This window comes from Emys orbicularis, chromosome 20 (genome assembly GCF_028017835.1).
Source record: "Emys orbicularis isolate rEmyOrb1 chromosome 20, rEmyOrb1.hap1, whole genome shotgun sequence".
Taxonomy (NCBI): Eukaryota; Metazoa; Chordata; order Testudines; family Emydidae; genus Emys; species Emys orbicularis.
Genome location: NC_088702.1, coordinates 8,219,725 through 8,246,390, shown reverse-complemented (window position 1 = coordinate 8,246,390; position 26,666 = coordinate 8,219,725). Strand labels below are relative to the sequence as shown.

General features: G+C 44.2%; 1 protein-coding gene across 1 annotated transcript; it reads left to right on the top strand.

The window, feature by feature from the left end:
* On the top strand, window positions 1-26,666 carry TUFT1 (tuftelin 1). The gene is given in 14 exon segments (XM_065420270.1): window positions 1-265; window positions 268-362; window positions 12,167-12,241; window positions 12,784-12,888; window positions 13,666-13,752; window positions 16,642-16,731; window positions 17,116-17,187; window positions 17,999-18,112; window positions 20,983-21,111; window positions 21,741-21,835; window positions 22,570-22,675; window positions 23,488-23,571; window positions 24,863-24,963; window positions 25,506-26,666. Coding segments are annotated over 14 exon segments (1,482 nt in total). The 3' UTR covers window positions 25,570-26,666.

Sequence of the window (26,666 nt, the reverse complement as noted above, 5' to 3'; positions counted from 1 at the left end):
ATGCAAGACCCCGCCCTACTATCCTTAACATCCAAGGTCCCGCCCTACTTTGCATTAATTGTCATGCAAGACTCCCGATCGCGGCGCACTAATTTACATGCAAGACCCCGCCCTGCCTGCTTTCATCCTCCCTGCTCCCCGGGGCGCCGCGCGCACCCCCAGCGCGAGCCCCGGGCTCAGAGGAGGCGGCGCGTGGGGAGGCGAGGCGGGGAGCGCGGCCTGCAGGCGCTGAGGGGCGTGGCCGGGATATCTCGCGCGGGCGGGCCCACCCGCCGCACACTGGTCGGAGCCGGGCCGGTGCTATGAGCGCGGTGCGGAGCGCGTGCACACTGGCGGAGGTGCGGCCGGACGGCGAGAATCCGGTGAGCCCCCCCCCCCCCCCCGCGGGTCTGTGGGGCTGGAGCCCCTTGGGGGCCGGGGGGGTCCCCCAACGGGCCAGACGCCCCCCGCATGGGGGTGACCACGGGGCTCAGTGGCCCCCCGGGGGCTCCTCCACCTGGTCGCACCTCCTCATTGGTCCAGGGGGGACCCCCATAATCCCTGGGGGCTCCCTGCGCTGGTCTCACCCCCTGAGGCTCTGGGGGACCCCCTCAATTCCTGGGGGGCTCTGAGAGCTGGTCTCACCCCTTCCCGGCTCTAGGGGGTACCCCTCAGTTCCCCAGTTCGGGACTGGTCTCCTGTACCCCTAGTGGGGGGCACCCTCTCTCCTGTGTGTCTAAGTGGGGTGGGGGCTCAAGTTGGGTCTAGCTCCTTGCGACTCTAGGTGGTTGCCCCTTGATTCCTGACATGGCTGCGGGTTCCCCTGTGACTTCCGGGCTCCTGTCCCCAGGGCTGTCCACCTTCCTGCGATGGAAGTGGCTGTGGGCTTGGATGTAGGGTTTGTGGCTTCTGGCACGCAGGGGGTGAGGGATCTGTGGCGCACCTGGTTGCAGCTCTGAAGGGGAACCCTGGTTTGAGATGAAGACCCCTGCCCTGCTCCTTTGGGGGGAGTGGGGGGCAGCCCTTTGCAAGGGAGAAGCAGGAAGGCTCTGATCTGGGGTTAATGGAGGGTTATGGAGACTCCAGTAACCAGAAAGCCTTTCTGTAACTTTCCTTGGTTGTTGAAAGCTGCCATAGACAGCAGGTGGCTCCTGGACTGCAAACAGGGAAAGTTATCAGACCCTAATGCAGAATAGACAGGGCTTTGTTTCAATCTCTTACAAATGTAGTTCCATGATAAGGGTTTTTTTCCCCTTCCCCTTCTACTAATTTATTTTGGCTTGTAAAAATATTAGAAGCCTTGTTGAATGCTTATCAAAATGTTATCCTTAAAGTGTTTATGTCCTATAATCTTGTATTAACATACTGTAGGCTTATTTTCTTTCATAGTAGCACTTTTTTTCTCTGTGGCACAAGCGTGTGCTTCAAGTGTTAAATGCGGTCAGCAGAGTTTGTAGATCAGAATATTCTCCAGGCTAATCAGAAATTTTTAGGCATCCTCACTAGTGTTGTACTCTGTTTTATATTTTTTGTTTTAAGAAATTTTAGGCACTCTAGGTCTATGATGATGGGGCCAGATAAGGACCTAGAGAGAAATGTAAACACGAACACCACAAGAATCATTGCCTGCTACACCTTTATTTATCTATTTAAAATATTTACAAATACACAATTTATATAGCACAGCTTGATGTCATGCCCACAGATATGGCTCATGTAATGTTTACTACATTTGTGGGAAAAGTCATGCAGGCAGCAAATGGTTTTGATATAATACAGATGTCAAATAACTATATCCAGATTGTGCTAATGGAATTGTGTGCTTTGTGGTGCTTTGTGTCTGTAGTCAGGGTGATAATTACGTTGGGGATTTTAATAACAAGATTTGAGTAATCTAGGCATCGGCCATTGCCGGTAGTAAATGTGTTTTGGTTGTTAGAAAGACAAGGTGAGTGAGGTAATATCTTTTATTGGACCAGCTGCAGTTGGTGAGAGAGACATGCTTTCAAGGTTACACAAAGCTGAAGAGGGACTGGTTTTAGTTGTTAGTCACTTTACAATTAGACTCTGTTTTGTGTGGTTTGTTTTGTTTTGTTCAAAGTCCTTCTAAATTGCTTTCAGCAGATCTCATTGATAGGAATGCGAGATCTTGGTGTGGCTTACAGTTCTTGACAATATGTTTGTTCTTTGGGTTAGTGATGAAGCAGAAATATATTGAATCTGATAAATTGGGTTTTCCAGAACCCCAAGTTTTCTAGACACAGCTCCAGGCACACCAAATTGTCCATTTGGGTCCTGCAGTCAGTCCTGTGTCAGTCAATTGATCCAATTTTCTTTCTACTGTATAAATATTAGACTAGAAAAAGAAGCTAGAATCTTAATGTCTTGGGGAGAAATCCAGCCTGGAAAAACATGGCTCCCATAAATGTACTCTGGATTTCTCCTGTGCAGTTGTTCAACAGAACTTTAATTGTTTCATGTTCAGTTTCTCATTATCCTTGCCAGTATCAGTCCCCGGGCCTTTGTTCCTATTGAAGGTGACTCATCTTTGAGTCTTCTAATGAGAGAATCCTAACTCCCTGCAGCCCTTCCCTACCATATATGGAACAGTTGTGGTGTTATGCAGGTATTTCATACATGTTATGTGTGGTACTGTAGTAATAAGCAACCCATCACACCTTGCATCTTCAACAGTTGGCAAACATTACCTAATTACTCTTCATAATACCATTCTGGTCAGTCCAGTTTGTGACGGGTTGGATCACAGAAACCCCCTTGGGAGCTGCCACCTAATGTGCATAGACTACCCCTGCTTCTGTTTTCCCTGCCAGCTCAGGATTCCAGCACCCTGTCTTGCTGAGCCAGACACTCCAGTCTGCTCTAACAAAGACTCAGGGTCTGGATCGCTTGTCCCAAAGCTGCAAGTTTACCTGAAAACCAGCTCACAGGAGTGTGCTTGTCTTTAGCACTCAGATGCCCAACTTCCAATGGGGTCTAAACCCAGATAAATCCGTTTTACCCTGCATAAAGTTTATGCAGGGCAAACTCATAAATTGTTCGCCCTCTATAACACTGATAGAGAGATATGCACAGTTGTTTGCTCCCCCAGGTATTAATACATACTCTGAGTAAATTACTAAATAAAAAGTGATTTTATTAAATACAGACAGTAGGATTTAAGTGGTTCAAAGTAGTAACAGACAGAACAACGTAAGTCACAAGCAAAATAAAATAAAATGCGCAAATCTATGCCTAATCAAACTAAATACAGATAATCTCACCCTCAGAGATGCTTCAGTAAGTTTTTCTCAGACTGGACACCTTCCAGGCCTGGGCACAATTCTTTCCCCTGGTACAGCTTTTGTTCCAGCTTAGGTGTTATCTAGGGGATTCTCCATGATGGCTCCTCTCCCTCTGTTCTCTTCCACCCCTTTATATATCTTTTGCATAAGGCGGGAACCCTTTGTCTCTCTGGGTTTCCAACCCCTCCCCTCACTGGAAAAGCACCAGGTTAAAGATGGATTCCAGTTCAGGTGACATGATCACATGTCACTGCAAGACTTCATTACTCACTTGCCAGCACACACATATACAGGGAGACTCACAGGTAAACAGCCATCTGCAGACAATGGGAGTCATCAAGATTCCAAACCATCATTAATGGCCCACACTTTACATAATTACAATAGGCCCTCAGAGTTACATTTTATATTTCTAGTTTTAGATACAAGAGTGGTACATTTCTACAAATAGGATGATCACACTCAGTAGATTATGAGCTTTGTAATGATACCTTACAAGAGACCTTTTGCATGAAGCATATCCCAGTTACATTATACTCACTTATATTTTTATAAAACCATATAGACTGCACAACGTCACACCCTCCTCCTGAACTTACTGCCAGAGACTTGGACACTGACCATGGCGGAGGCAGTATACCTAAAATTCGTTTTTGGGCTCCCCTATGGGGCAGACACTCCTGTGTCCCCCAAAAGGGAAAGAGACCCTGATCCAGCTGTAGGCTCACAGCTACCAGCTATGAGAGACCTTTCGCTGGCCAGCAAAATCCCCCCCCTTTCACTCAGGTTGGGTTTGCTTCCAGCTAGAGTCCTTGGGGTTTGTTCCCACCGCGGCAGTCACCAGGACCCCAACTTCCAGCTCCAGGATACATGTCTCTGTGCACCTCTTCCGCTCCATTACAGCCAGGTCATGCTTCTGGGTCTTAATTGCTTTGTCTCTTAAGTCCAGGCTGGTGGGCAGCCTTTTCTTTTTCCAGGGCAGCCTTTTCCCAGGCAAATTGTACATCAATTTCCATTTGTCTTCCCTTGAGACCATTACTTGATGAGCTGGGATTCCACAGAGAACACCCTCCTGCCAGAACAGGCACCCCTCCCCTCCTGTCTTGCTAGGTTAGACACTCCAGTCAGCTTCAGCACAGACAGAGGTTGGGCCACACCCATCTGCAGTTCACTGAAACTGAGATGCTCTCAGCTCAGGGGCTTCTTAGTTAACAGAGACATTCCCAGCGCCCATTGTTCAGTCTTTCTGGGCAATTTGCAACTTGTGTAGTTTTAGCTTCTTTTGATCTTCATTCTTACTTATTTTGCTTCCTTTTCTGTCCCTACTTCTCTTTCCCGAAATAAGCAAACAGAAAATAACAAACCAGTAACTACTTTGTCTGTTCTCCAGCCACCACACTTAAAACTCACTTAAAATCACTACCAGTATCTCAAAGCAATCAGCTGTGCACAGATCCTGCTCGACTACGCCACTGTGACGGGTTGGATCACAGAAACCCCCTTGGGAGCTGCCACCCAATGTGCCAAGACTACCCCTGCTTCTGTTTTCCCTGCCAGCTCAGGATTCTAGCACCCTGTCTCGCTGAGCCAGACACTCCAGTCTGCTCTAACAAAGACTCAGGGTCTGGATCGCTTGTCCCAAAGCTGCAAGTTTACCTGAAAACCAGCTCACAGGAGTGTGCTTGTCTTTAGCACTCAGATGCCCAACTTCCAATGGGGTCTAAACCCAGATAAATCCGTTTTACCCTGCATAAAGTTTATGCAGGGCAAACTCATAAATTGTTCGCCCTCTATAACACTGATAGAGAGATATGCACAGTTGTTTGCTCCCCCAGGTATTAATACATACTCTGAGTAAATTACTAAATAAAAAGTGATTTTATTAAATACAGACAGTAGGATTTAAGTGGTTCAAAGTAGTAACAGACAGAACAACGTAAGTCACAAGCAAAATAAAATAAAATGCGCAAATCTATGCCTAATCAAACTAAATACAGATAATCTCACCCTCAGAGATGCTTCAGTAAGTTTTTCTCAGACTGGACACCTTCCAGGCCTGGGCACAATTCTTTCCCCTGGTACAGCTTTTGTTCCAGCTTAGGTGTTATCTAGGGGATTCTCCATGATGGCTCCTCTCCCTCTGTTCTCTTCCACCCCTTTATATATCTTTTGCATAAGGCGGGAACCCTTTGTCTCTCTGGGTTTCCAACCCCTCCCCTCACTGGAAAAGCACCAGGTTAAAGATGGATTCCAGTTCAGGTGACATGATCACATGTCACTGCAAGACTTCATTACTCACTTGCCAGCACACACATATACAGGGAGACTCACAGGTAAACAGCCATCTGCAGACAATGGGAGTCATCAAGATTCCAAACCATCATTAATGGCCCACACTTTACATAATTACAATAGGCCCTCAGAGTTACATTTTATATTTCTAGTTTTAGATACAAGAGTGGTACATTTCTACAAATAGGATGATCACACTCAGTAGATTATGAGCTTTGTAATGATACCTTACAAGAGACCTTTTGCATGAAGCATATCCCAGTTACATTATACTCACTTATATTTTTATAAAACCATATAGACTGCACAACGTCACACAGTTCCCATTTGCCAAACCGACACAGTTGAAGTGACTTGTCAAAGGTGACCAAGTGATTCAATGCTGGTGTCGGGTTCCTGGCTTTCAGTCTCAGGCATTCTTCCCTGGTCTCAAAAAAGATAATCCTCCTCTTATGTAGCTCTCCATTCGCTTCTTTAGTCAGGTCAACATAATCTTCTGTTTTTAACCGAGGTCTTTAGTACTCCACTAACCTTCTCTTTTCCCTAGATTAATTTTCTTGCTTCTGGATGCTTTTGAGGCTAGATAGCTGAAACATACTTTGCTGAGCAGTGCTCTTCCTTTAATTATTTAACTAATCTGCATCCATTGTGTTTCTGCTTATTTTTGTTCTTGATGGGTTTCACAGCAATGAATATGCCACGATCACAAATGAGGTCTAAAATTGGACTTTTCAAAATATGTGAATCCTAATTCAGCTACTGACCCTATTTCACTTCCCCTTCGACATCAGTTACCTTATATTGTGGCGGAAATGTGTACATTTAGATTATTTTAAATCTTATGCATTGAAGAATCTGAGAATGTCACACTGTTAAATCAGATACCACTCCATCACTGCTGCCTGCTCAGAATAAACTCTTGACATCAGAGAAGCCATTTTTTATTAAAAAAAACAAAACAAAACACATAAATCTCCTCTAACTGTAGATAGTTCTTCACAGAAACACAAGTAGAAAACGGTACAAAAATTGTCAGGTTTCCTTTTGGCTCTTCCTTAATTCATGACCCCTGTAGTAAATGCTTTAAACGTGTGCAATTCAGGGTGTGTTGGAAGCAAAGAAAATTGAGCAAGTTGCATAATCTTTATGCAGCAAATAGCTCAAGGTTAATATGATATTTACTAAGGTGTTGCCATGTGAGGTTTGTTCCAAACACGAGGTTTTTTTTTTTTTAATAGGTAGTACGTAGCACTTACTCATTAACTCACAGACGCACCTGTCATGTTACAAAGAACACCTTCTGCCTCTTGTAGAAAATAACTGGGGGCAGTAATATGTATTTCCTTAGCTTCTAAATTGTTAGTGGTTTTTTCTAAAGGGGGGGGGAACCAGCATAGTCATGGTTTTAAATATAGCTGGAAGGTAGACAAGTGGGATTCATCCCTGCTTTAACTTGATTGCAGTCAGTGGAGTTACATGGGCCAAATGCATCTCCGGAGGAGTCGAATTTGACTGTCTGTAGGGAAGAGCGATTAGTGCAGACTTCTGTGCGTGGTGGTCTCCTTTTCACTTAGGATTCTTACAAGGTAAATGAGTGCCTGAATTTACATGTACTACAGCAGCGAGGTTTGGCCATGCTATGAGAGTTCATTTTAGCATTCTCTTCCAACTCCTTTTTTTCACTGATTTAATTCTCCCAGAAAATTAACTTAATCAGGTAGGGTTTCTTTATGCTCATAACACCTTGATTTTAAGCACAAGGAAATCTACCAGAAACTTAATGCAAAATGAATGTTACCGATAAGAGTGAATTTGTGCAGTTTTGTAGATTAATCTTTATTTAGTACAAATAGCAATGAAAATTTAAAACATTGTGCTGTGTGGACTTGGAGAGGTCTCTGCTTTTCTATAAGATCAGAGAAAGAATACGTGACCAGATCACACCTCTATTCCAAAAGTTTTCAAGACATTTGTTTGAATTATGTTTAGGAAGCTCTTCTTAAAAATGTGACGCACTTTTATTTAGAGCTCTGAAGGATCCATGCTTGCCCAAGGTTTGGCTATGCTTGGAGCTGGTCTATCTAGCTTCTCTGTTAAACTTGCATAATATCAGTGATGTGTCTGCTCCAAACTTCTCAAATGATTGACTTGGGAAAGATTAGTTTGACAAGATTGAAAGCGTTCATGGAATCTTATAGCTGGGATGATTGACTAAAGTGCTAGATCCACAGCAGGAATGTTATTTATGAGACAAAAAGAACAGGAGTACTTGTGGCACCTTAGAGACTAACACATTTATTTCAGCATAAGCTTTCGTGGGCTACAGCCCACTTCTTCAGATGCATAGAGTGAAACACACAGACAGAAGATATTTATACATACAGAGAACATGAAAAGGTGGAAGTACACATACCAATTGTAAGAGGCCAATCAATTGAGATGAGCTATCAGTAGCAGCAGAAGAAAAAACTTTGAAGTGATAATCGAGATGACCCATAGAAGGTGTGAGGAGAACTTAACATGGGGGACCTTCTCTTAGTCTCTCTTCAGGCATCTCCATCTTAATTTTGTATCTTCCCTATGGCAACTAGAGGCACCTGTTTATGTTGGAAAAAGTAATAGGATGTTATTAAAGGGATGATGGAAATAACTAGGCTCCAGTGCAAGGAGTGGGTCTGGTTGATTAGATTGCTCTCATTCTGTATCCGTGCTGTTCATTTCTTGGATGTTCAGCTTCACGTTTATTAGCACCGACTCAGTCCCCTTTGTTGCTTATGACCTCAGTTGCTCTAGTAGCACCTGGTCGCTCTGCAGTTTGGTTCAATCTATCTCTAGTCCTAGTCCCTCTGATTTTTGTTTTTGTCTGCAGATTTAATCATTGTTGAATTTATGTGAGAGGTAGCCAACAAAGGCAGATGTGGAGCAGTTGCTTAGGGTGCTGTGAGGTGCTTGTGAGTTTAGCTGATTAGAAAATTTCTGGAAACCCAAAAATTCTGGACTGAGTTTCAGGTAGCCATGAGAATTACTAAGACTGGTGAATGCAGCTCTGTAGATAACTAATAGCCCATGGACTGCAAGTCGTAGGAATAGTCATTCCTGCTCCTTTTTTGCAGCAAATTTATATAGCATTGAAGCAGTTTTCGTGGTGTGCAGACAATAGCAGGCATACATTGTAGCACATATGCATAGTTTGTAGCATTAGCAAGTCCATTTTTTTAACACTTGCCCGCTGCAGAGCTAGGCTGTTAAAAGATTGTTTAAGGAATCCCAACTTCTAGGCATGCAGTATAGATGACATTTTACACTTAGTATGAGACACCTTAAAACCCATCCGGTGCCTTTCACTCTGTTGTTTCTATGGACAAGAATCTTGCACTTGTAAACAAGGCTCCAAATGAGACAGAGAAAGGAGTATGTTGTTTCAAGAAACTTTTTCTTACAGAACAGGAGTACTTGTGGCACCTTAGAGACTAACAAATTTATTCGAGCATAAGCTTTCGTGGGCTACAGCCCACTTCTTCGTGGGCTGTAGCCCACGAAAGCTTATGCTCGAATAAATTTGTTAGTCTCTAAGGTGCCACAAGTACTCCTGTTCTTTTTGCAGATACAGACTAACACGGCTGCTACTCTGAAACCATTTTTCTTACAGGGATCTGAATGGGATAACCTGTTTCTGCCATGCTGAACTGTATGAACCTATTAAATGAGACATACTGTTGCATATGAATTAAAGATGAACCTATTTTATTGATAAGTGTAATGGTTTATAAACTTTATATCAAAGAACTCCTTGCTCTGTCGGATATGTCAAGTGATTGCATATGAATTAAAAATACAGATCAACTGTAATAAGTAGAAATTGATGTATTAAGGGGGAGACTTTCAAAGTCATCTGAAGATTGAGGAGCACAAGTCCCAATGAAAGTCATAACCCCTGAATACTTAGACATATGTCTTATTGCAAGTGGGTTTAGCTGCACTTTTTGAAGCCTGCCTATTCTGTAGGTAGCTAATTGCAGAGTATTGTAGATTCAAATGCTAGTTCATGTGATATACTAAATCATTAAATTAGTCCGCATGAAGGCTATAGATTGTCCAGTATTCCGATATATTTCTCTGTTATAAGAAAATGATTCTGGATGAGGTTGTCTTATTGTGACCTGGACTGGATCGCTGTTAGTCCAATTGCTTTGCAGTGCAACTACCTAATTTGCTTCACACATACATTATGCATGAGGAAGCATCTGGAGAAATATTCCATAAAACTGATGATCTATTTCTACAAAATTGCTTTCACCATTGTAAAACTCTGACCGCCATTGACCTTAAATCATATTAAAACTGGAACTGTTTTGAAAGCACACCTCTGTATTATAGTTAACTGCCAGCATTTTTATGTCCTGTAGTTGAATTGGCTTCTCAAATAATTACTTAATCATGTTTATGTAAACATCTGCTGGAATATAAATTCCAAACAAATACATGTGTTGACATTACTAAATATTTGATGCAGCGGTAAAGAACCCATAGCTTAAGGTTTTATCAGAGAATTGGGTTTAACAGGAGAAAAGAATGGAAATATGTCAACACCAGGAAAAAACAAAACTTACAAAACAGCATAGTTAAAATTTGTGCGAGGAACACACTCAGATATTTTGGAAATAGAGATGGCTTTTGAAATTGGACCCTACTGAATGGCTTATTTCAGAACCCTTTGTAAAGAATATACATGGAAACTCTATACTGCACTTCAGGTGTAAATTACAGTATATCTGTAGTTACAGAGCTTTGTATAACTTCCGGTTTTGGAATTTGAGTAAAGATTTTATTTCACAACTGACTTGTACTGTGCCAATCTGAGAGCATCTCATTAACCATATCCTAGCTTTTGATATCCAACAACTTATGTGTCTATGTGGCAGCGGGTTTGTCAAATTCCAACAGCCCTATTTACATACATATCAGTATTGGGTTTCTGACCTGGAGCCATGAAATTATAGCAGGTTGGAAGGGACCTCGAGAGGTCATCTAGTCCAGTCCCCTGCGCAGGACCAAGAATACCAAGACCATCTGACATGTGTTTTCAGGAGAGGTGTTAAAAGTTCTGTTTTTAAGAAAAGAAAACCATACCCTAAAAGAGTGAATTCTACTTTTAACTTATTTCCCTGTGTGTATGTCTTTAAGGCGGCATGATAGCCTATGAAGGCTTGGGTGTTTGTGGAAGGAGAATAGTAAGTGGTAAGAGTTGCTAAGTTTTATACTGGGATAGGCAGAGAAACAGAAGTGTTGCTGTTGACTTGACTTGTTTGTTTCCTAGTGCATGAGGAAAAAATTGAAGGAGAGCTGAGCAACCTTAACTGTGCAAATTGATTTATTAAGTGCCCATCTGTTGTTCTGGATTTTTGAAACGATTGATCTCCCTGTCTAACCCCAATTGTCAGATCTAATAGATAACAACCCTCTCCCCATCAGCAATCAACAAGGGGCTGTTTGTGTACTGATCTCCCAGCCACCTCTCCCTAAACTCCAGAGAAAAAGGAGGCTTTGCAGCATACCCAGTTTGTTATGAGTAGACTCAACTGCTGGATCCCACATGCTTCTAAGCCCCCTGGGTCTGGGTAGTGTCATCTGGTCACTGTTCTGAGCTCTGGGTCTCTTGGGCGCACTCCCATGAGCAAATCATGCACCTAAACCCCTCTCCTGGGTTGTGGGGATCCTCACAAAGCAAGATGATGTTCTCAGTTTGGCACAGACATTCTCCCAGCCTCTCAGAGGCCTTCAGAGAGTGCCTCAGCTGCAACCAGCACCTTTTTAAACTGAGTGCTCTGACTAGACTGATCACAGCTATGGGATAGAAGAGAGGTCTCTCCAGTGGCCAGGTCCCAAACCTGCTTCATAGATTAAAGCCAATCCCTTTATGTACCACTTGGAAATAATAGCTCGCGGAGCCCTGGGGGTGTACGCTGTTGGCATGAAGTATAGCTTCAATGGACAAATGCATTCTGCACCATCTTCAGTTTCTGCGTGTTCTCAACTTCCATGCAGAGTGCAGTGAAGTTAGCTAGCCTCAAAGAATAAAGGAAGGGATAAATGTGTCACTATGTCTTTCCCGTTGGAGGGAAGGTGCTAATGCAGAACAGTTACTTTCATACTTTCAGTAGCAGCCTTGAATCTATGGCAACCCCTAAATGATCAGCCAGTATCACATATGGTCAGGGGCAGTCTTTCCAGCCTGGGGGCTAATATAATCATTACCAGGTCCTCTGACTGCTTTCTCACCCCACCAATGCTTCCTCAGGTCTATTTGGGGCTTGGGTGAGGTGCTTTCCAATCTCCTTTTCACTTCGTCCTCTCCTTTTTAATCCTAAATATTTTACTATATCAACTGTAGTCAAAATCAGAGAGCAAAATAGACAGGGCTTGCCCTTGTGTTTATGCAGACAATCATTTGATTTTTGGAAAAAATGTAAATGGGCATTTGAGATTTGTATTTAACTGTGTCAAATGTTTGATGTGGATGCAAAAAACATTTTAAAACCTAACCATGGAGCAACATAACCATTTTTAATTAAAATCTGGCATCTTTCTTACAGGACAGTGTGAAAGTGCTACGGCTGACGTTGCAGAATGACCTTCCAGGCAAGCGACGTGATCAGGTGAAACAAAAGGTGTGTGTTCCAGGCATGAACATACTGCTGTATGTAGGAATCACTGCTACTTTCGTGTGCCATGTTTTGAATTTTACCAGAGAACTCCACGCTAAGGGCTGCTAAAAAAACAGTGATTTTAAAATAAGTAAAAATTTCTTCTGTTCTGGCTTGTATGTAAAAGCTATTGTTCACAATAACTTTTTGGAGGGGAAAGAACTTTGTAAGGGATCATAGTCAAACTATGCTATGCTTGATATGCTAGAGAGAACTCCATTTCCTGAACTGCATAAGCATTTGCTCATTGCAAATCGCTTAAAGGAGCATCCTTTAATTACTGTAGCTCCTAAGGGCTTCTGTCATGTAGAAGGGCCCCATTGTGCAGGGGCTGTATAAACCCAGGACTAAAACTGTGCCTGTCCCACAGGGTCCAGACTGCATTTTACAGAGCATTTCTCTAATAAAGTGCTTGATGCTGATCTGACTAGAAAGCTGGCTGTGCTAGGTCCAGACAAGCTATACAAACAAATTATCTAAATGTCTTACTACATTGTCTCTTGCAGCCTGTTGGAAGGGCCTTTGCTATGGTGGCCAACAGATCAAGTAATGGCCATTCACTGGCTTCAGAATGCATCAAATCCAGTGACGGTCACGAGGAGATCATCAAGGTTAGTGTTAACCATGGTTCCCAGCTGATCTGAATAATTAATTTGCCTAGTTAATTTAGAGGTACCCAATATGCATTGAGACTAAATTAATCTTGTTTAATTTTAGACGTAAACTAAAAATTTAGATTTTGGCTGTGCAAACAAGAAATCTCAGCAAGCATGGTTCGTGGTATCCTGACTTGGGTAGGAGAGCCTGTGGCAATGCTTGCAGAGTGGGTTTTCTTTCAGGAGAAACCATTTTGAAATGTGGAAACCTTGCATTGTTTCAGTAAATTAACTTCAGCAGAGTTGCTGAGTAACTTTCCCAGGCTTAATGGAATGAACTTGATTAAACTGGAACTCTTAAAACTCAAAACAAAAATGGCATCTGAGGAATGTTTAGTCTCCACACCCTGGGAATCCTAAGGGAGAGCTTAGAGAAATAAACAAATGCGTTAAAATCATCCAAATGTAAAAACTGGGAAGTGAATAAAAGTTAGAGAGAGGAGGAAAAACTGATGACCATAACCATCCTTAACAACTTCTACTGAAAAGGTCACGCCAGAGGCCGAAGTTTTCAAAGCCAATTAAATGTAATGAGAATTGGGTGTCCAAATCCCAGCTACAATGTCCCGGTGAAGGAAGGAATAGAGGTAGAAAAAGATCCTGGAAGATCTTAAAGGGCTTTGCGAGCTCATTTACTCATTGTACCTGACTCTGTGACTGTGACTAACTATTCTGGTTTGTATCTTCTGTAATTGAACAGCTGTTTCATTGGGGTGTTTCTTTCTGACTCAGGTTTACTTAAAAGCAAGGGCTGAGGACAAGGTGAAGCATGAACAGAATGTCTGTCAGCTGAAAAGCGAAGTTCGTTACATTCAAGAGGTAGCTTTTGGTTTCAGAATTAACGTACAATATGTTGCTGACTTAACCCAACCAAAGTCTGAATTCTCACAGCTGCCTGTTGGAGGCTTATCTCAAAGCTTTGATGCCCTCAACTTCCAGTGGCAATGTTTGAAGAATCTGTCATGGCAGAGGTGTTCTCTTCGCATACAGGAATCTGCCCATCTTTCTCCCCGCCGCGCCCCCCCCCCATGCCCGAGTAGAAACCCATGTAGCTGTTTTTCCAAAGACTAAGGCCATGTCTACACTAGCACTTACGTCGGCAAAACTTTTGTCACCCAGGGGTGTGGAAAAAAACCACACTCCTGAGCGACATAAGTTTTGCCAGCATAAGAGCTTGTGTGCACAGGGCTCTGTTGGTGGGAGACGCTCTCCTGCCAACATAGCTACCGCCGCTCGTTGAGTTGGTTTTATTTTGTTGACAGAGAGAGCTCTCTCCTGTCAGCATAACGTGCCTACACAGGCGCTCTTACAAACTTACAGCGCGCAGCTGTACTGATACAGCTGTGCCACTGTAAGTGTAGACGTGGCCTGACACTGCCACAGTGCAGAGGCATTTTGCAGTGCTGCATTGGGTAAAGTGCAAGTCAGCTGTGTGAGAACTGCATGACTTTTGGCTAGGCTCTCCCCAGCCACACCCGGGCATGGCACCAGAGCTGCCTCTTAGAAGGCAGTTTTGTAGGCAAGGCTCCACCTGCCTAAGGAAATCTGACGTCTGACACTTCAAGGGTTAACGTTTCCCTGTCCAGTTGGCAGCAGTGATGGGACTGGGCCTTTGTGGGGTTGGGGGTGGGAGATAGCTGGTTGCGATTTAAACCATTTCCATATTTTGCAATAGTAGGGTCTAGGCTGGTCTGTCTCAGGCTTGGCTTTTAAATAAACTTAAATGTCTCCATAATTTTCTATTGTGGGGGCTTCTTGCACCTTCCTCTGTGGGAGATGGGATACTGGGTTAGATAGCCCAACATCTGAGTGAATAGGACAGTTCCTATGCCTCCATTCTATATTAGCCTTCTGAATCTTGGCCTCCAGCTTCCGAGACAAAATGCATTTCCCCTAAAGAAAATAAAAATAGTTCATTCTGTCTCTTCACTGCGGTAATTGCACCACAGACTTGGTCGGACTACTTGAAAACGAATTGAAAAGCACAAAGGCTTTAACAGTCTCTTCTGTTAGAGCAGTGGGCCCAAATTGTGGGGTGCGCCGCGCTAGGAGGGAATGAAGGGATGTCCATGAGGCATGGCAGAGCCCAGGCCAACCCCCATGGAGGTGCAGGGAGGAAGTGCCACCCCTAGGCCCGCTCCTCCCCCAGCTCCACCCTGGCCGCAGCTCCGGCTCCATCTGCGGCCATGCTCCCGCTCTCAGCTATGGCTCCCCTCTTGGCTCGTGTGTGGACATATTCCATTACTAGTAAGGTAATTTACTGTTAGAGCCATTGAAATTTATCTCTAAGCCACCAAGATGCTTTAATCTTTGTATGCATGTACTAAGTCTCTGGGATTTCAATTTCATTAACCACTCATCACTTATTACAATGAGTTCTCATTGGGTGTGTATTGGTCAGGGTGTCCCTCACTTCCAGTTGGATGTATGCTTGGTATAAGTGACAGATTTCAAGTAATAGTCATGTTAATGGTGTGACTTCAGCCTTATTCAACACGCATGTTGTAGTGCTTTAACTCTTATCTGTATGGGAAGGGGAATCAGCTATCCCAATAGAATGAGGAAGGAAGTCAGGGTACTTGCCTAAGATGTGGGAGCACCTGCATTTAATTCCCTGCTCTTTCATAGACTTCCTGTGTGACCTTAAAGTCATTTTGCCAATCTGTGCCTCAGTTCCCCCATCTGTTAAATGGGGCTGATAATGCTGCCCTACCCCATAGGGGAGTTGAAGATAAATACATTAAAAGACTAAAGCGCTTTGAGATCTGCTGAAGAAAACTGCTATAGGAGAAATAAGCATAGAACTGTGCTGCCCAAGGGGTTGTACTGGTATAACTATATCAATAAATAAATGCACCTTAACAGACATCATTATTATACCCATACAAAAACTGTGTAGAAGAGGCCTTTTACCAAATTACCTCAAAACAGTTGAAGCAGCTGTTGTGCTTTATAAGCACCTTGGATCAGTGACTGGTGTCATTGAGATAGAACATGCCACGTAGCATAGTCATACCTGCTATATGAGCTTGGCTTTTCTGTGTCTCCGATTTCTCCTCTAAAGTGAGTCAATACATACCTCACGGGGGGGGGGTTGAGAGCTTTAAAGCTAGAAAAGTGCTTGATGATCCTTGTATGAAAGGTGCTTATAGATGCAGAAAGTACATGCTGAAATATCAGCATTTCAGCCTTGGTGTCACTATTGCTGGAGGAGTGACCCTGTAAAAATTACCAGATTCATTTTCTCTAGTGACTAATTCTGTATCACAGGTGCAAGTCAAGACTGTACTTGTCAGTAAACTTCCATTTGGCTGAAGCCACATGGGATCAGATGCGTGGAATAACACGGATCTGTTAGTCACTTCTGTTTGTTGTAGTTTTCAATGTGCTCTTGCAGAGAAAATTAAACAATAATGAAAAATCAGCATACATATTGGGACATAGTCTGTCCTTTATGCTTTAGCAAGGATGGTAAGACACTTGTTGTCCGTGCTGCTTGCTGGTGAATATCTAGTAAAATTAGGGACTTTTGTGGCACGTTGGTACAAGACAAAGACCTCTGCTTACTTGTCTGGCCTCAAACACTGGCATGTAATGTCTTTACACCCTGTTTTTGGGACCTACTACATGTGCATTTGATGTATATTGAAAAGAATAATTGACACTGTTGTTCATACAGACGAAGCTAAATTGACTTGCATTTACCAGGCTAGAAGTTCTTTGAAGAAGCTGCGGGACGATATAAGTAGTAAACTTGAGAGCAGACAAGGAGCTAAGACTAATCTGCAATGTGCAAAGGTAACAGGAACATTTCTTCAGTCAACTTGCAGTGGCACTTCCTTTCCTGAGGAAAGAGATGCCATGTTTGGATAAAAATAACAGCAAAATGTGGCCTAGAAATAAAATCCCCTTGGGTGATTAAAAGCCTGTTCGGAGACCTTCTTTGGAGGAAGAACTGAGAAATATGCAGAAGCAAACGAGAAAGATTCAGCAAGCTAAATGCATTGGCTGTTCTAGTGCACTTTTTCTTTGTAAACCTATTAAAAAATATATATTCCTCCTTTTTTTTAAAGCTGTTACAGCAATACAAAGATATAAAGCTGATGGAAGTGTTCTGTCTGTAACATCTAAGCCTAGTTTTATGAGGGAGGATCACAGTTCTTGATTTTTTTTTTTAAATAGGTAATGTTCGAAAAACAGAATGGAATCTGCAAGCCATCAGGGTATTGCCATAGGGACTCCTTGGAAGATCAGGTATGGAACCAAAAAAGGGGAACTATATTTTGAGCAGTTAGATTTGGTTTCTTTTAAAATCTTCAACTTCAAACCTATAACTGCTCTAAGATCTACCTTGCATTCCAAAGCTCACAGGTACTGTTCTGGCTGTATCTGGGTTTGGTTAGACGTCAGGTCTGATTTTTCACATGCATTTAAACCAGCTGCTCTAGTAATGAGCTCACCTTCTTTTTAAATCTCTGCAAGCACAAGGCTCCTTTTCACAGGAACCTTTTGGATGCGGGGATAATTAAGGAGTCCATCTTATCTGAAGTTAGTGCAGTTTGCAGAAAATTGAGCAATATACAGCTATCTCATCCTGTCTCTACAGTAATGGCATTCCCCATACTGCAGAGTGGCACAATACAATGCTGCAGCCCTTTTGCCAATAGTTTAAAAGCCATAACTGAGGGGGGCAGGATTCAGTAATCAGTCAGTGTTTAAGCTGTCATGACTTGGTTCACTTGATGGTTTTGGGATACCTAAGGGTGACTCATGACAGCATCCTAGAGACACCATGGGAGGGGCTGAAAGGAGACCTAAGAAAGTCGCATGATTTTTTTTTTTTTTTTTAATTTTATGGGCCCCAAGACACCCGACTCAGTGTGGAATTTGAGAACTTGTTCTCTTACTTGCCTAAATCAAACTTTACCACAACTTCTGCAGCCTTTTTTTGTAGTGAATATTGTAACCTATTGGTCAAAAGTATTGGCTCTCCTACATGCAGAAAAAAAAGTGTCCTGATAGTGTTCAACTTGAGACAAATAAAGCTTTCATGCTGTGTTTGCAGGAGGATGATTATTCAGGAGAAGACATAGAAAAAATTCGTGAGACCGCAAAGAGATTTTTCACGAAACTGCAGGAGGCTGAGAAGCGGCATCAGTCAGACAAGACAGCTTTTGAGGTGAATACACAGCAATGTTTAACTGCTGAAAGAGCTTGACCTTTGTCTGAATGAGGGGCTAGCTTCAAGTGCATGCTACTAAGTAGCTCTCTGAAACTGACCAGCCCCCTCCTTCTGGAGCTGATACAAGCTGTGTTTTGAAAACAGGATGTGAGGGTGTGATATGTGATTAAAGGTTATAAATCATGAATCCTTCAACCAACCATCAATTCCCATTTTTTCCCCAGACAATCCGAGCTACACTGCCCTTTTCCTGTTAGCAACACCCAAACTTGTTTTGGGTTTGTACAGCACCTAGCACAATGAGGCCATGATCCATGACTGGAGCTCCTGGCTGAAAGCACAATACAAAGAATACATAATAGTTGAAACCAGTTTGGGGTTGTGCTGGCCTGCGTGGTTGGGACACACTTCTGAAGACCTGCTGTTCAGGCAGTTTTGAAACCCAGAGAGTAAATAGACTTGACTGGCTTTTAATGACTGAGTAAAACACAATTCTGGCTACTTCACCAGCCTCTTCCCCAGGCGAGGTCGAAAGCTCAAGTTGAGCACAGGGTTGCCATTAAAGTCTTAACTAAATATGCACAATCTGTAAACTGTAAATAAATACATTGCATTGCAATTTTCACAAACTGGTCTTGAGTTATACAATGACTGTTTCCAGGTAATGTTAATTAAACCTAAGGTAAAATCGTAATGACTTTAGTGGATGATGGCAAAGTGCTTGCTAAGATAAGTGGCATTTTGGCCATTTTCCTTAGTCTCCTCCAATTTCTATTTATCCTGTTAATTATGTATAGGACATCCTAGAGCTCATGACCAGCATATGAGCGTCTTGCATACGGCAGTGAATTACCTGGATAGCTCAGGTGGTGAAGCATCAGATTCTTAATGTGAGGGGCCAGGTTTCAAGTCCTTGTTCAAGTGGTAGGATGCTTGTGTTATTTGAGAGGTCAGACTAGATGATCACACTAATCCCTTCTGGCCTTAGACTGTGAATGAGGGAAGTATTATCTCCATTTTATAGATGGGAAAAGTGAAGTACAGAGATGAAGTGCCTTGAACAGAGTCACATAGGGAGTCTGAAGCAGAGCCAAGCATTGAACCCAGCCAGATCTGCTGAATTGTCCAGTGCCTTCTCCACAACACAATCCTTCCTCTTACAGAGAGATGTTTAGCTTGTTGCATCAAGATCACAAGATGTCTTGATGGTGAAGGGATGTGGCACAAACTGGGCAGCTGGGACCCAGCCATGTTTTCACATCAAGTAACTTATTATGTGGAAACATGTGGGCGGGTTTCTGAGGTGGCAGCTGAATTAATTCTCACTCAGCTGTGACTGTATTTACACGCTGCTTTAGGGATATAAGCAGGTTTTGCAGTGAAAGTAACTTAAAATGACGGCTCCTGTGTGCTAGGGGGTGCGGACGCAGTACGATCTCTTGGTTTGCTCCTTTGCCCAGCACTGGGGATTAATGGTCCCCTTTTGTTTAGGGGAAAAACTGTGGCTTTGCCATGTTGGCATATGCGTATATGGAGACTTCATTAAATGTAATGAGCTCTTGGGGCTGAGGGAAGTCCCTGTTTGGGGATGCTTCAGGTTTTAGTTTCATTGTGCCAATGGTTCCAGGCTCCATTTCTTTTCATGGAGCTTGAGTGAATTGTTGTCTAAGAGAAATCCCTTTTAGCCCTAAAATGGCTGGGAAAGGAAATCCTATTGCCCCGCATTTGTGCTCCTAGAGGGAGGCCCCGCAGAGGTCTGCTTGTTCCCTTCCTCTCCAAACCAGGGATGTGTGTTTGGGTGATTAAGAGCTAAAGGAACTAACTGGCGGGGAAGCACAGGTAGAGTACCTAGGTCGATCTAAATTTTAAGTGCAGACTAGGGCTCTGCTGCTGCCTGGAGAGAGTTTGGGGTGGTGGGAGCTGCAGAAATGTATTGGGTTTGTGGCACTCCTGACACATACCCCAGGGACTGGAAATCTGTGCATGATTCCTGAGATCTGCTATACTAGTTATCTGACAAATAATTTTCCTGTTTAAATGGACATTATGTATGTAGATGCTAATCAGTTGGTTTGGCAGCTGAGTCCACTTCAGCTATACCTTCTGGACAAGCCTGGGAGTTGGTGGGTGTGGAGAAGGGCGAGTCCTTCTCTACAGAACAACAGAAACATCTGATGATCAGCCCACAAGTCTGGGAGCCAGGAGCTCCTGACTTCTAGTGCCAGTTCTGTGGCTGACTCCTGGGCTAGGGGATGGCATGCAAGCTGAGGTCTGGTCTACACTGGGATCTTACATTGGCATAACTACGACTTTGAGGGTGTGGAAAATTGACACCCCTGAGTGATGTAGTTAAGCCAACCAATGTAGACAGCGCCAGGGTTGACAGAAGAACTCTACCGTTGCCCTAGCTGCCACCTCTCCGGGAGGTGGATTGTCTGTGCTGACCAAAGAACCGCTCTGGTCGGTGTAGGTGGTGTCTACACAGAAGCCCTACTGCAGCACAGCTGTGATGTTGTAATGGTTCAGGTGTAGACATACTCTGAGTGTTCATCTGAAACGAGATGGAAAACTTCCATAACTCGCATGCCTGAATGATGAGGAGTTTTCTGGCATTTGTGATGCATTTTTGTCTCCATTGCCATAGGATTTATGCATCAGTTAGTCTGAAGTGCTTTGAAGACAAAGCTTTGTAGAGGTTCCTTCTCTCCAGCACTTTGGGACGTTTGGCTTCCTTCAGCAAAATACACCTGCCAAGACTAAAAATTCCATCCTGTCTTTAAAATGCAGTCACTGAGAAGGGCCTTCTCATTGTCTTTATTGACTGTGTGAGGATCTGAAACATCTTTCTTTTGTGTCCTGTGTTGCAGATGACAACCTCCCAGTACCAGAAAGAAATAGAGCAAACCAGTGCAGCTCTGAAGAAGGCTGAGGAGGGCATGACAGAGAAGGAAGTGAAGCTGGAGGAAGTGCAGAGGCTCATGTCAGGGATGGAGAAGGTACTGCTTAGAGAACAACATGGGGCCTGCTTGATGGTCTAGTGGCTGGGCCGCTCTGTCAGGTGCTCGCTGAGAAGGGTGACGGGTTTAGTGACCTTGCAACATGTAAGGTGCTGGACGCTGATCAGCTCCAGAGCAACACTGCTGTGGCACAAGTGCCTCCTCTACAGCAGGAAGCGGGCCCGCTGTCTGCCAGGTACCCGTTTGTTGATGGCTTCTGGGTAACAAGTTCCAGGGGATGGGTGTCCATGTAATAATAACCACCTGCACAGCTGGCACCTGTATTGGCATCCTCAGCAGAGGGGCTAAGGTGTGAACAAGCCATGGAGATTGAGCTCCCCTGTTGGGGCTCTGTCTAGGGCAGGGGTGAAGCACAGTGGTAGAGCGCAGCGTGGGGGAGATTTGCACTGCTGCTGCCCCGTCCTATAGGGAAATGGAGAATTTTCTTCTCCTTTCACAAGCATTAAATTTCCATGAAATACCGGTTGCAGGATCAGCATCTCTGCTGACAACCAAGGCTAACTCCTAGGACTGCCCAGCGCTACAGATCCACATAGCCCGATGCTTTGCCTTTTCCCTGCAATAGAGGCCAGAACAGCTGTTGTAACTTGTCCTCTGATCTGTTGCAGGAACATCAGAGTTTGCTGCTGAAGATGAAAGAAGGTGAAGCAGAGCTGGAGAAACTGAGAAGCCTGCAAAATGACAAGCTCGCCGAACAGGATAGGTGAGGCTCAGCCTTTGGCAGGGATGCCAAGACTCCTTCTAGGCAGTCGCCAATTCGGGAGTGAGCCTAGGAGGCTGTCAGCTCGCTGGGGCATGACTTCGCATTCTTGTGAAGGGCGGGTGTAGCTGCTTGCCGAATATCAGGGTTTTCTCAAGATGACTAATCCACCTGTTCCTACTGCAACCTGCAGTGCCCCAAAAACCTTCCCTAGAATTTGAGTGCCGTCCTCATGTGGCCTTGTTAGAAAAAGCAAATCTCCCACATCCAAAACCTGACCACGTCACTCCATTCTCACATATCTCCACTAGCTTCCTGTTTGCTCCAGGATCCAAGTGGAAATGGCCTCTGTTTATTAGAACACCTTGCTCCGGGTAAACTGAGACCTTGTCTTTCTCTGCTCAGTTAGTGTTGCTGGCCTCTGTCTCTCCACTCAGTCTTTGCTACCGTTGGCGCATCTGCTGTCTGCAGCAGCTGTCTAGATCCATGAGTTGTCATCTGAGAAAACCCCATCTCCCTTACTGTCACTGCCTATTACTGCTCCTTTTCTGCCATGTGGCTGGGGTGCATGCATGCATACGGAAAACGCTACCCACAACTGACCGTCTGTGGCAGAATAAATACAGCTCTGGGGAGGTGGCAAGATGTCTATGGTGAAACGCTCAGTCTCGTATTCCTCTGCTAATCGGGGGAGGCTAAATGGCTCTTTCCGACTCACTCGTATGTCTCCTTCCTAGGTCGGCCAAACTGGAGAAGGAAGTGGCCACCTTGCGGGAGAAGATACACCATCTCGATGACATGCTGAAGAGTCAGCAGCGCAAAGTCCGGCAGATGATTGAGCAGGTGGGTGTGCCTTGCTGGGGCTAGGAAACCTATTGGTGCTGGCAGGCAGTGTCTTTTCCCCCCCCTGTGTTTGTACAGTGGTGAGCACAGTGGGGGTCTGGTCCATGATTAGGGGTCCTGGGGCTATAGGAATGCAAATAATACAAAAGATGCTGAGTTTGCAGAATCCGAGCTGAGCGGCATACATCTATTTTTAGACCCTCTTTAAGGGAAGGCCATGCTTCCTTTTGGTGTGAGGAGGAAACGGGACCAAGGCAGCACAAGGTTTGCTCAGTCTCTCCTGGCTGAGTTAGCATGAGCTGAACGCCACACGGAGCCTGATAGCTTGGCTCTGAACGTCTGCTGGAGGGAGTTGTTTGAAACTATCACAATGCACTTTCCACCCTGCTGCCCTCCAAAGTGATGACAGTCCCCGAGGGACCCAGGTGTGAAAGGTCTGATCTTCTGAAGGAATGGTCGCAGTGACAGCAATCGGACCACGGTGCCCAGCAAGACTAGTTACTTGGAAATAAAATGAGTTGCTGTCATTTATACCAGCAGGGAATTTGGCCCATTGTCTGCAGTGGGGCCCATCAATGAATCTCTGGCAGTGAAATAGTTAATTCTAGACTGTCCACAAGTTCGGCGACTCTCTTGCCCAGAACTTTGAGTTCCTTTTCCCACATCCAAAGTTACAGAAAACCTGTAGTGAATGTTCTTTTTTGGTGTTAGCCTCAAAAGGCTCCTCGTTTATTATGCTTTCCAGATACCTTGTCTAGTGTGGGCAGGTCTGAGATTTCTTTAGTCATCTTGATTAACTTTTTCCTTTACAGCTTCAGAATTCCAAAACAGTGATTCATGCGAAGGATGTGATTATTCAGGAGCTCAAAGAGAGAGTTGCCTACTTGGAAGCTGAGGTATGTTTGTTCTTTTCCTTAGATTGGCTGAGCTGCCTTTCTAGGAGTTGTTTTCTCAAAGTGCATGTTGGTGGGGGTGATAAAGCCTGCTTTAACTGATCAGAGCTTTCCTGTTTAACTGATAGGAGCTATCCCCTCAAACTTTAAATGCCAGCGAAATGTCACGTGTGATTATTTTGCAAGTCACTTTAAAGTTTGGAACAACTAACTGGAATGTATGGAATGAACTTTGCTTTTTCTTGAAAGCACTGAAGGCCACCCAGTTCGGGGGGATAGAGACGCTAGCAAAGCCCTAGCATGCAGTGCGCCCACTGCACAAGCAAGGACAGATCATGCTTGAGTTGAAGTCTGTAGGTTTGGATGGTTTCCGCTGAGCCACTTTCTTACGCTATATTGTCTCTCTTTTAGTGAATCTGGGTTACTGCAGCAGACACAACTCAAATCTAGTCCACAGTCCCCAAAGCGTGCTTCCGAAGCAATGGAGCTTCTCTTGTGGTGGCACGTATGTGCCAGATAGTAACATTACAAAATGCAAAGCTGCGCTTCCCTGATATTGGAATGCAAATGCATCTCCTTTTTTGGTTAAAATTGAGCATGTGCTGGCAGCTTTTAACCATTCTCTTCCCTTCATGGTGCCTTGGCATTTTGCTAATCAGCGGAGGGGGGTGGGGCAGTGAGTGCATGGCTCCCTTTTCCTGAACCCCAAGGCAGAAAACTGAAATGGTGCAACTGCAGCCAGCGGAGTCTTTAATCTAAAATCCAAGTTAAATTCGGATTGAATCCCATATGTTCTTGTAGAACTGCCAAGCTAACGAAACCGTGATGGGGGGGAGGGGCACAGGGGCATGAGCTCCATTTTGATCATAAAAGTATCAAAGCGCACTGTGGGCTGCAGTTTGCATGTAGGAGGGTGAAATAGATGAAAGCCCCAAGAAATTCATCTGCCCCCAACGCCTCCTTCAGCCCCTAATTAACATGCAGTTTGTTCAAAGATGGGTTGACTCAGGTCCTTAGTGCAGGGAGTAAAACTTGTCTATTGTTTATCTAGCATTGTGCCACGTAGCACAGGGGTTCCCAAATTGAGGTGCACATATCTCCAGTGGTACGTGAATTTGATGTTCCACCAGCGCTATTCACAACTATTCTTTTAGGAAGGTGGTAAACCGATAACACATGGGAATTGCTGACCTAGCACTCTGTTCGCTGGGTGGTGGCGTAATCAACTCCGTGCCACCGCTTTGGCCTTTCTCTCCAGACTGAACTGAAACTCTTGGTCTGGTCTGTGTTTCAGAATCTGGAGATGCACGATCGTATTGAGCACCTGATCGAGAAGCAAACCAACCCTGGCAGCTATAGCACCAGAGCTCGCTCAAAATCGGAGTCCGTGAGCAGGTAAGCAGGGAGCTGCAGTGACCTGTGGAGGAAGACCAAGGCCAGGTTTTACGGTGTCCAACTTCAAGCTGCTTCTTCTGTGTGAGCTAAGCACTGGCCTGGGAGGCAGGAGGTTTGGGTTCTAATCCTGTCACTGCCTCAGTGTTTGCCTTGAACCAAGTCATTTTTTTCACTCTGTGCCTCAAAAAATGTTTGTAAAATGGGGAGATAACTTTTTGTGGGAGTGCTTGTGAAGCTTGATTCACTATTAAGCACCAAGACGGCTGATGGAAGGCATTGGCAAGGAGCAAAGCAATTGTATCCCTCTGCCTTGGTTTCCCAGTCTGTAAAGGGGGTACAAGACTTGTCAACCTCAATGCATGGATATTTGGGAGATGCTCAGAGATTGATGTGGGAGGGGGGCGGCATGTAATAACCCAGATAGATCCAGGGGAGGGTGGGTTAAAGAACCCAGATTGATAGACATGCATCATAATTTGAGTCATAGCTCTAATGCATCTGGTTGATCCGTGCTTCAGTGTTTTCCTTTCTTTGCTTTGTAGTAAGAGGTTGGCGAAGCCCCTTGGACCCAAGCCCCTCCCTCTCATCAGAGTGCTGGAAACATGAGCTCTCCTGGGCACGGCTTCTGAACTGAAGAAACTCACCATTTGCTACTGTTGACTGAACTTTACTGCCACCCCCTGTGCTTGCTGGACAAATGGTGGGCAATGCCTCCAGAGAACTGTAGTGCTTTAAGGGCCAATCTGTCCCCTGGGGTGACTGGCAGAGCAGCAAGGCCTACTGAACTGACATTTCCGCACTGCTGTCCCCAGGGGCTTCCAGAGTCCAGCAGAAGCAAATTTGTTGAGCATGGTATCGGATGTGTCTGGGGAACATCCAACCCATGTGTGTATATAACAGACAGACCCACTTGCACTCAGCCCCAGAGTTAGGCTGACTTTCCCTGGTACAGTTTTTTACTATTTCTTCCTTTGCTTAAGCCTGAAATTGCTCTATGAGCAACTTACGATACTATACGCCTTCTTTATTCCACAGTGGAATCCTGCTTTTTTTAATTGCAACTAACCAAGGTGGACTTAAATTTTAATCTTTAAAAAAAAAAAAAAAAAAATCAGCACCCAAAATCATCTTCTTGAAATCACACAGATTTCCATGTTTCTCCCCCAATCCGCACCAAACCAGCGGACTACAACTGATGTCCTCTTAAGGTCTGGCTCCTCCCTCCTGTGGTCTCTGCGAGTGGCTGTTCTTTGGGATGCATCCAACACAAGGCTTTTCAATAGTCTGTTCCTCAGTAGCAGAGAGATGAATCTTAAGCAGATCTGTGTAGGTATAAAAAGAGGTTGTCCAGTTCCTATTTGTATTTATTTCAGTAAATTATTAGTGTCTTCAGATTAGCTTGGAGACGAGCACAAGTGCTAATGCCATAGTTTTTATGTAGCATATTTAGTGCGTGCGTGTTTTTTCTGATTTCAGTGGAAGATACCAACCGGTTTTTCTTCTGGGCTTGAAAGTTATTATATAACTTGTATGTGATTTGAAAAGAAGCAGTCTTCTCTTTTTTTCTACATCTCTGGCAGAGGAAAGATGTCACATGTATCTCTATAAACTAGCAAAGAGAGAGGCAGAACCAGTCCTGTAAAAGGTACCTATTGAATAACCTCTTTAGTGCAGAAAACCATATGCCTTACATAGCTGTCCAA